We start from the raw sequence: 10273 nt of genomic DNA, 5'->3' as shown, positions 1-10273 counted from the left end.
AATCAAACCGGTTGAAACCATTAACCATATTTCAGATTCTGTACCTAAGACTCTTGAAACTTCAAATCAGAAGCCAACATCGGAGTAGTCCATACCAACATTCCCTGAGGCTCCCACTCCAAAGATGATACCTATGGACCCAAATGATCCATATTTCTTACCTCCAAGTCTTGGAATCCCAAACTTTGATTATACCAGTCCTGACCCTATTCGTGATCCATATTATTCATTAACCATAGAATCCTTGGATTCCACTTTTGCAAAGGTTCCTAATATGGAAGATTTCGACTACCCACCAAAACCTTCAGTATCCGTACCGCACACAGTGAACCAAAGAGAAAACTTTCAGAAATAAAATGAAGAGGAAACTCCTTCTGTTATATTTCATTTCTCTAGTAGTCCCTATAAGGACATATTTATCTTTTTAGTCCCTACGTGGACGAATTTATTTGTTTAAGACCCGTTTAGGGCAATTATTGTAATTTTTAGGACTTTCTATGAAAAGTTTCCTTTTTAAAAATTTACTTTTGCATTAAACATATACATATGTATTATGTCCCAAATCAAAATATCATTTCGATTTATAATTGATCTGCCATATGTCATTTTAGACATGGCCATGATGGTAAGTCCTTTTTAAGATTATAAATCTTGTTAACATCCAAGAACATGTTAACACTCCAGGCAGTGTGACTTGAGCAACCACACTAGCCGTCTGGATATTTGGACAATGTCCAAGCCTTAAACCTAAATGGTCAGAGAAGATCATGATTTGTATCATCAATGCGATGATCACATTATAAACATCCATTAGTGATGAAGTGCCTGCGGGCTATCTATATATTGTCCAATAAGACAAACGACAGTTGTAGTCTATGACTCCCTGTCAAGAGAGGCGATGAACTATGTTCAAACCTAAATGCCTCGATCCTATAAGATCATGGCTTATAAATTAAAACGGTCCTTGCGACTAGGCCTTTTGTGCCACCATAATATCCTTAATAGTTTATAACTGGGATTAATTATAATGAAACATTTAAATAAATCGGTTTACAAATTAACCAAATATGGTTTATTTATACCATGGTTAATGAATCACCGAAAATGATGATTCCAAAATAGACCGCTAAACAAGTTGTTTTTCAATTGTTTTATAGCAAATCAAGCTTCAGCATGCCTGAATCAGAAGAAGTTAATAGCCATCCCAATGTGAGGAATGATAACACCAGAATGAATGTAACTGGTGCAGATCTACAAGCATTGATAGACAATGTTGTCTCTAAAGCCGCTGGCTGAATATTCAAAGAGCCAAGTAATACTTACACCAAAACACAGACTGTGGCTCATTCAAAACCCCCTTCCAAAACTCATACATCAACGAAAGACGATTCTCGGTATTCGTCGAATCAGAAAAGTTTGTCGTCTAAGCAAATTGTGCTTAATCAAGAACCACGTTCAAAGACCTGTTCTTACAAATACTTCGTCTCTTGCAAGCCAAGGGACTTTACAGGCGAAAAGGGTGCCATAGATTGTATGACATGGCTTGATGAAATAGATACCGTTGTGGATATCAGTGGATGCGCTGAGCAGGATATTGTGAAGTTTGTATCATAATCATTTAAAGGCGAGGCATTGGCTTGGTGGAGATCGTTAATCCAAGCCACGAGGAAAATCCCACTCTATAACTTGTCATGGGAGCAATTCGTGACACTGATAAAGGAAAACTTTTGTCCTCAGCATGAGGTAGAGAAAATTGAAGCAAACTTCTTGACTCTGGTGATGAAGAATTTGGATTGCCAAGCTTATGTCACGAGTTTCAACGCTATATCCCGACTTGTACCTTATTTGGTTACCCCCGAACCTAAGCGCATAGCGCGCTTCATTGGAGGTCTGGCCCCAGAAATAAAAGGAAATGTTAAAGCTTCCAGGCCTACCACTTATAGGTTCGTGGTGGATTTGTCCTTATCCCTCACTCTTGATGCAATAAGGAATAAGTCTGTTAAGACTTCTGATGAGGGAAAGAGGAAGAGAGAAGATGAGAGCTCACATCGCTCTGACAAGAAAAGGAAAGGAAATTACAAGCAAAAGAAAGGTTCTGAGTTTCAGAAAAACTCAAATCAGTCAGATAACAGGCCCAAGTGTAAGAACTGTAGGAAGCGCCATTCAGGGAAGTACACGATTGACCCGCATGCTAAACTTTGCGGAATTTGCAAGACAAAAGGGCATAAGACATTAGAATGCAGGGAGTTAAAGAATGCAACTTGTTACAACTATAACGAGAAAGGGCATATCAAAACCAATTGCCCAAAACTTGCGAAGAAGCCCGAAGAGGCCAAGAAAACCAATGCTCGAGTTTTCCAGATGAATGCCAGAGAGGCAGTACGGAACGATAATGTTATAACAGGTACTTTCCTCATCAATGATATTTATGCTAGAGTTTTGTTTGATTCTGGTGCAGATAAGTCATTTATAGACAATAAAGTTTGTAAACTGTTAAATCTGCCTGTTAAAACTCTAGACATAAAATATGAGGTAGAATTGGCCGATGGTACCTTAGAGACTGCTTCAACATTATTAGATGGTTGTTTTATATCCATTAGGAATTACTCTTTTTCGTTGTCCTTGTTACCGATGAAATTGGCAGGATTCGATATAGTAATAAGCATGGATTGGTTATCTCATAACCAAGCTCAAATTGCCTGTGATAAGAAGCAAGTGGTTATCAAAACTCCTTATGGTGAATGACTTACAATTCAAGGAGATACGCAGTATGGATTGCCTGAACAAGTAGCTATGCTTAAGGCATCTAAGTGTATGAAGAAAGGTTGTGTCACTTACATGGCACAGGTGACGGTAGATGTGCCAAAGCCCAAAATTGAAGATATTCCTGTTATTTCTGAATACCCAGGCGTATTTCCTGGAGAGCTACCTGGTTTACTTCCCGATAGACAAGTGGAATTCAGAATTGATATTATTCCAGGAGCAGCACCGGTCGCACGGGATCCTTATCGTTTGGCACCGACCGAGATGAAAGAATTAAGGACCCAGTTGGATGACTTATTAGAGAAGGGTTTTATTCAACCTAGCTCGTCTCCTTGGGGAGCGCCTATTCTATTTGTGAAAAATAAAGATGGTTCAATGCGTCTATGCATTGATTATCATGAGCTGAACAAAGTTACAATCAAGAATCGATATCCATTTCCCAGGATCGACGATCTGTTCGATCAGCTTCACGGGGCAAGTTTCTTTTCAAAGATCGATTTGAGGTCGGGATATCATCAGCTGAAGGTCAGAACCGAAGATGTACACAAGACCGCATTCAGAACAAGATATGGCCATTACGAATTCTTAGTGATGCCTTTCGGGCTCACTAATGCACCTGCAGCATTCATGGATCTCATGAATCGTGTCTGCATGCCGTATCTAGACAAGTTTGTCATTATCTTCATCGATGACATACTCATTTATTCAAAGAGCCAAGCTTATCATGAAAAACATCTCTGATGCATCCTTAAACTTCTGCAGCAAGAGAAGCTCTATGGAAAATTTTCTAAATGTGAATTCTGGCTTCGAGAAGTCCAATTTCTTGGACATGTGGTAAGTGAGCGTGGTATCCAGGTGGATCCCGCTAAGATAGAAGCGATTATGAATTGGCAAGCACCTAAGACGCCCACAGAAATTCGCAGCTTCTTAGGTTTGGCTGGTTATTATAGGCATTTCATCGAAAACTTTTCAAGAATTGCTGCACCTTTGACTTCGCTAACTCACAAGAATAGAAAGTTTTGATTGGGGTCCCAAACAACGAGAATCTTTTGAGATTCTTAAATAGAAGTTAAGCAATGCTCCTGTGTTGACATTGCCAGAAGGGATAGAAGAGTTTGTTGTGTATTGTGATGCATCACACACAGGTATGGGTTGTGTGCTTATGCATAGAGGTAAGGTCATTGCCTATGCATCACGTCAACTAAAGGTGCATGAGAAGAATTACACCACCCATGATTTGGAACTAGGTGCCGTTGTATTTGCACTAAAATTATGGAGGCGTTACCTATATGGAACCAAGTGTGTGATTTATTCAGACCATAAAAGCCTTCAACATTTGTTTAACCAGAAAAATCTCAATATGAGGCAATGTCATTGGATGCAAACATTGAACGACTATGATTATGAAATTCGCTATCACCCGGGCAAAGCGAATGTTGTTGCTGACGCGCTAAGAAGAAAAGAAAGGATTAAACCTATTAGGATCAATGCCAAAAGCATTGAACTAAAGAATAGTTTAAACGAGAAATTATTGTCAGCTCAAAGGGAAGCCTTATGGAAGAAAACTTTCCAGTAGAAAGATTGGGTGCAACTGTTAATCAGTTATCACTTGGGAATGATGCAATCCTTAGATTGAATGATAGAATCTGGGTTCCAATCCATGGAGGACTTAGAGTTGAGATCCTCCGAGAAGCCCATAATTCTAACTATTCGGTACATCCGGGCAGTGATAAAATGTATCAAGATCTAAAGGCAAATTACTAGTGGATGGGTTTGAAGAAATCCATAGCCACTTATGTGGCTAAATGTCTGACTTGCGCACAGGTTAAAGCCGAGCATCAAAAGCCTTCAGGTTTACTACAACAGCCTGAACTTCCCACTTGGAAGTGGGAAATGGTAACTATGGATTTTATTACCAAGTTACCAAAAACGAAACATGGAAATGATACAATATGGGTTATAGTCGACAGATTGACGAAGTCAGCTCATTTTATACCCGTAAAGGAGACGCATAGCTCCGATAAACTAGCCCAGCTATATGTGGATGAGCTTGTATCTCTCCACGGAGTGCCAGTATGTATTATCTCTGATAGGGATACGAGATACACATCTCATTTTTGGAAAAGCTTTCAGCAATCTCTAGGCACTCGTTTGAATTTCAGTACTGCTTACCATCCTCTGACGGATGGGCAAAGTGAGTGTACGATTCAAACATTAGAAGACATGCTCCGAGCTTGTGTTATTGATTTTGGGATGACCATCTTCCTTTGATTGAGTTTTATACAACAATAGTTATCATTCGAGCATCCAAGTAGCGCCTTTTGAGGCCTTGTATGGAAGGAAATGTAGAACGCCAGTTTATTGGGCGGAAGTTGGAGAAACCCAACTATCAGGCCCTGATATAGTCCTTGAGACGACGGATAAAATTGTTCAAATCCGTGACCGTTTGAAAGCTGCCAGAGATAGGCAGAAGAGCTACACAGATAAGAGGCGCAAACCTCTAAAATTTGAAGTTGGTGATAAAGTACTACTCAAGGTGTCACCCTGGAAAGGGGTGATGAGATTTGGCAAAAAGGGCAAGCTGAGCCCAAGATATATAGGACCATTCGAGATCATTGAACGTGTCGGGACTGTAGCCTACAAGCTGAATCTACCCGAAGAACTTAGTGGAATTCATAACGTGTTCCACATCTTCAATTTAAAGAAATGTCTAGCCAATGAATCGCTAGCAATGTCACATAAGGATGTGCAGATTGACGAAAGCTTGAAGTTTGTTGAAAAGCCTTTGTCGATCGAGGATCGACAGGTTAAAAAGATTCAAAGAAAGAATGAGCAAATTGTGAAGGTAAAATGGGATCGCCCGTAGAGGCCCAAAATATACTTGGGAGTTTGAATCCACGATGAAACAGAAATACCCTCATTTGTTTCAGTAAATCTCGAGGTCGAGATTTCTTTTAAGGGGGTGAGGATGTAACACCTCGCAAAATCAAGTCCAATGTAATAATGATGCGTGTCATAAACCCTAAACGTATAATGAATTGTTTATGAGGGACTAAAGTTGACAAACAAAGAAAGAAAGTATGTGCGTGGAAGGGCCAAAAGTGTCAACACGTGAAAACTATGCTTTTCAATAACCTTACACGATGTTTGTACTCTTAAACGAATAAATTATGGAACACATGAAGCCGTTTGTGAAAGAAAGTGAAAGTTTACAAGACACGGGGGTTAAACGTGTCAACATGTTAAACTACTACCTCTGAGTGACCTTTTAACGAACCTGTGGCTTTGTAACGAATGATTTTACTCTCAAGAATAAGTGACGATAAATTCACGAGGTTTCGATATCATTTGATATTAAATACGTTAATTTTCATAAATAAAGGGTTAAAAGCGTTAACAAAGTGAAACTAGTGTTTTCAGTTATCATTTAACGAAACCGGACCTAACGATGTTTGAGTATATTCCTAAAGATCATCCACATTCTAACTTTATGGGTTAAAAGTGCTTAAAATAGAAGTTATTATGTTTTAAAAGGTTCGGGGGCCATTCTTGCCAAGTTTGAAACTTGAAAACTGGTCCCCTTAGGGCTCGCGCTGCGCGACCTCAACCTGGGTGTGCCGTCGCGCGACGCGATGGCCTAATATGGACAGAAACTCTGCACAGGTGCAGGTTCTGCAATGCTTCTTCTCCATTCCAACCTTAACTCGAATTCTATTGGTTCTAATGGTTTTTAAAAACCACAATGGACACTTGTTCTTATCTGGAATCATCATAGAACAGCTGGGATGATCTGGAGGCACCCTCAAACTCTATAAATAGGGCCTAGAAGCAGCCATAATCCTTGCTCATTCAAATATTTTTGTTGGTGCACTGAATGTCTGTTGACTACGTTTGTATTGAGTCTTAGGTCTAGATAGGTTGTACGAAGTCGAAAAACAGATTTTAGGATCTTAGATGCTGATTTCGCTCATGATGACACATATTTAATTATAAGAGAAATCATGTTCTTGTAATTTCGCTTTTGTGTACATAGTTTGTAGGGATTTCGCTCATAGGTACCTGGTGATTTCGCTTATTTGATCACATGAGGTTTCGCTCATGTAGTTTGGAGCGAAATCAGACCAAGTACAAAAACCTCATGTGTGATCTCATTTGTAACGATTGGAGCGAAATCAGGTCATGCTATTGGTGTCGAAACTCTGTCAAAATCTACTCAGAAAGCATTAATAGAGAAGGAAATTGAAAGGAAAAGTTGTTGTTACTTTGTCTACACTGATTCTGCCTTTGTACGCAAAGATGAACTACCTTAACTGACTTTTTCGGGTCATAGAACGGTCCAACAAGTGGTATCAGAGTTCAGGACGAGGAGTTCATACTACTACAGCTTGATTCTACCAAATTCTCTTACTTCTACTCATTTCTTCTCATACTTTTCTGATTTGAACTGGTTCCTACGGTTGAAATGGACAGAATTTCGAGTATAATGTGTAAAACATAGAAATAACAAACTCTAGAAAGAATCAGGTTAAAATTCAGACTAAAAATGGTGAAAATTAGCTAAAAACCTGATTTCGCTTTTACGGACATCGAAGGATTTCGCTTGTAATTGCTTGATTTCGCTCATAGGGACTTAAATTTTCTGATTTCGCTCTTTGACATTGTCTGATTTCGCTTGTAGGGACATAATTTGTTGATTTCGCTCAAGTGACATCTGATTTTGCTCGAGCGTACATCTGATTTCGCTCGAGTGTACATCTGATTTCGCTCATACTGCTTCTATTGATTTCGCTCATAGGTGATTTCGCTCGAAATCATAGTTTTTCAAAATTTCGAAAATTTTTCTAAGTGTTTCCTGATCTTTCAGGTACATTCAAGATGGATGACATTTTCATGAACCCGTTTAGCGACATGTACGCATTTGCTGGAAATTCGGCAGATGATACATCTACAAGCAACAACAATGAGAACCCGCCAAACGCCAAGAAGAAATTATCGGATGCTTTGGAGGTTGAAAGTGCTTTCGGAACTTACAACAGACCACGGAAGTTGATGGCTATCGAGGAGTATAGTCGGTGGGCAAAGAAATTCGAAGATTGGTTCATGGCTTTTGCTTTTCCTAGCTGGAAGAGTCTCAAAAATGGATATGATAATGGAGGCAAAGAGGGTGAAACTTTATCAACATCTGATGAGATAGAGTCGTTTGTTGCTGAGCAGAAATGTGTGGCATTGTTGTTTCAATCTGTTCGTGAAGATATTATCTCTCTGATCGAATATTCTAGTGCAAAAGATCTATGCAAAAAGTTGAAAAACAAATGTTTAGGAAGTAAAGAAATTGTGAAAAACAAAAGGAAACTGCTTAAAAGGAGTTTGATCTGTTTGGGTGTTTAAAGAGTGAGTCAGTCTGTAAAATGATTGAGAGGTTTGGGCATCTAAAACTGGAACTAGCGAGACATGAAATTTCTTATCCTCAAGATGAGCTAGTTGACAAGCTGTTTGATTCATTACCAGATGAAATGGATTGGCAGTATTATGCAATGATGCTGAAGAATACGATCAAGCCTACAGATCTTACTGTGGATTTGTTGATTGAGAGACTTGAAAGTCATGAGTTGGAATTGAAGAAGACACACAAAGTCAATCACTCATCGTACCAGCAGAACTTGGATTTGTACTATCCAAAGAGCATGATGCCAAAGAACAATTCTCCCAAAACTGCGTTTTCTGCTGAGAATGTCTCCACAACGAACAAAGAAAGTCAAAGCAGTGAATATCATAGTGGTTATCACAGTGGATCGTCATCAAGTTCAAGCCAGTCTGATGCAAAGAATTTTTTCATTGCAACATCGCTGTAGACATGAAGAATGCTCAGAATTTCAGCGAGGAGTCGGCCAAGCAGCAAATGGTTTTCCTAGCATCGGTTTTGGAATCGTATGAAAGCCTTGTAGCTGGGAAGATTGGCAACACCAACCTAACAAAAGAGGACTATGATCAAATAGATCCTGAAGAAATGGAACTAATCGACATAAGGTGGTGCATGGCCAGTGCTGTTCGTCGAGCACAGCGTTTCATGGAAATAACCGGCAGGAAGTTAATTGGTGGACCATCTACCAAGTTGGGGTTTGACAAGTCCAAAGTGACATGCTTCAAGTGTAAGCAGAAAGGTCACTTCAAGCGTGAGTGCAGAAATGCGTATGCGGATGAGTCTGAAAACCCGTTCAGGGAAGATTACTACAAGAAGGCGATATATCATCAAAACAAATCGGAGCCGCCAAGAATGAAGCAGATTGAAGAGAATAAAGAGAAATCTAGAGCTCTTGCGGTGATTTATGATGATGAGGGTTATGAGTGGAGTGAATTATTACCGGAGAAAGATGCGGTTGGTTATGCTTTCATGGCAAAGAATGAACCTGTTCCGTGGAAAGACAACAGAAATGAAGAACAAAAGTATAATTACAGAAGGTTGTTGGCCACAAACAGAATGATCAGAATATCTGGTATATTTTCAGAGGCAAAAAGAGCAAATAGATGGTATCTAGATAGGGAGTGTTATCTTGACCCATATGGAAACATTGCTATTGACCACAACACTCTTGATCTAGAGGCCATAATCAAAGAGTTAAAAGATGAAGATGATTATTGGCAGAATAAATGGTGGGGAACTGGAGACGAGAAAGAGAAAGAGAAGAAAGAGGAAGAAGAGAAAGAGAAGTCAAAGAAGGTTGATACTGGGATCATTGACACTACTCAGGAGTTGACTGCAGAAAATCTTGGAAAGATGGCTGACAAGGTGCTGGCAGCTAAGGCGATTGAGGTAGATTCTAAATCCGTCTCTGAGTCTAAAAGCTAGGTCAGTTCAAACACGTCAAATCAGGTAAGAAAGTCAATGGGGATGTTGATTGCAAAAATTGCATCAAAGAATGCAAATTTTGTAATACGATCACTTATCTCAACGGAAAGAAGGTTGAAGATCTGACAGCGAAAGTCGGAAACGTTGAGGATCAAATTCTTGATCGTGACAAGATGGTTAAAGCTTCAACTGAACGGATAAAAGAATTAACTAACAAAATTGAAAATGATAAAACTGATCATGAAAGAATTAGACAAGAAAATGAAAAGTTAGTTCATGAAAACCGTCAAATCACTGAAAAATTTGAGAAGCTTAAATCCACAATGAAAGATAATGATGATCGAAACGGTAAAACTTATAAAGAAAATGTTCAACTAAAATCCGTGCTTAGGTTAAAAGAAGAATCAATCAACGACAACAGGATGAAATCGCTAAATTGAAACTTAAAGTTCAAGAGGCTGAAATCGAAAATGAGCGCATCCAGTTGAAGCTTAACAGTTACAACTCCGCAAGCTTTGTTTTGCAACACATTGTTCCCAAACCATTCGGTAAAAACAAAGCTGGTGAAGATGTGTATTCAGATGGAATTGGGGTGGGTTTTCATCATGTTCCACCACCGATTCTTGAAAATTATACGAAAAAGCAATCTGGGTTGGTTGAAAT

General features: G+C 39.2%; 1 protein-coding gene across 1 annotated transcript; it reads left to right on the top strand.

Moving 5' to 3' along the window:
* Positions 1-1779: 1779 nt before the first annotated feature.
* LOC110914246 lies at positions 1780-4339 on the top strand. The gene is made up of 4 exons (XM_022159052.1): positions 1780-2481; positions 2601-2672; positions 2770-3117; positions 4112-4339. Exons 1-4 carry the CDS (start codon positions 1780-1782, stop codon positions 4337-4339), a joined length of 1350 nt encoding a protein of 449 aa, XP_022014744.1.
* The last annotated feature ends 5934 nt before the right edge of the window (positions 4340-10273 follow it).

The sequence above is a fragment of the Helianthus annuus genome, chromosome 15 (assembly GCF_002127325.2).
Source record: "Helianthus annuus cultivar XRQ/B chromosome 15, HanXRQr2.0-SUNRISE, whole genome shotgun sequence".
Taxonomy (NCBI): domain Eukaryota; kingdom Viridiplantae; phylum Streptophyta; class Magnoliopsida; order Asterales; family Asteraceae; genus Helianthus; species Helianthus annuus.
This window is presented reverse-complemented; position numbering and strand designations above follow the sequence as displayed.

Excerpts from the sequence above, each read along its gene's own strand:
- LOC110914246 (XM_022159052.1), top strand. The coding sequence starts at position 1,780 with ATGAAGAATTTGGATTGCCAAGCTTATGTCACGAGTTTCAACGCTATA. Across the intron at positions 2,482-2,600 it reads AGTCATTTATAGACAATAAA|GAATTACTCTTTTTCGTTGT; the intron begins GTTTGTAAACTG and ends TATATCCATTAG. Across the intron at positions 2,673-2,769 it reads ATAGTAATAAGCATGGATTG|TATGGATTGCCTGAACAAGT; the intron begins GTTATCTCATAA and ends GGAGATACGCAG.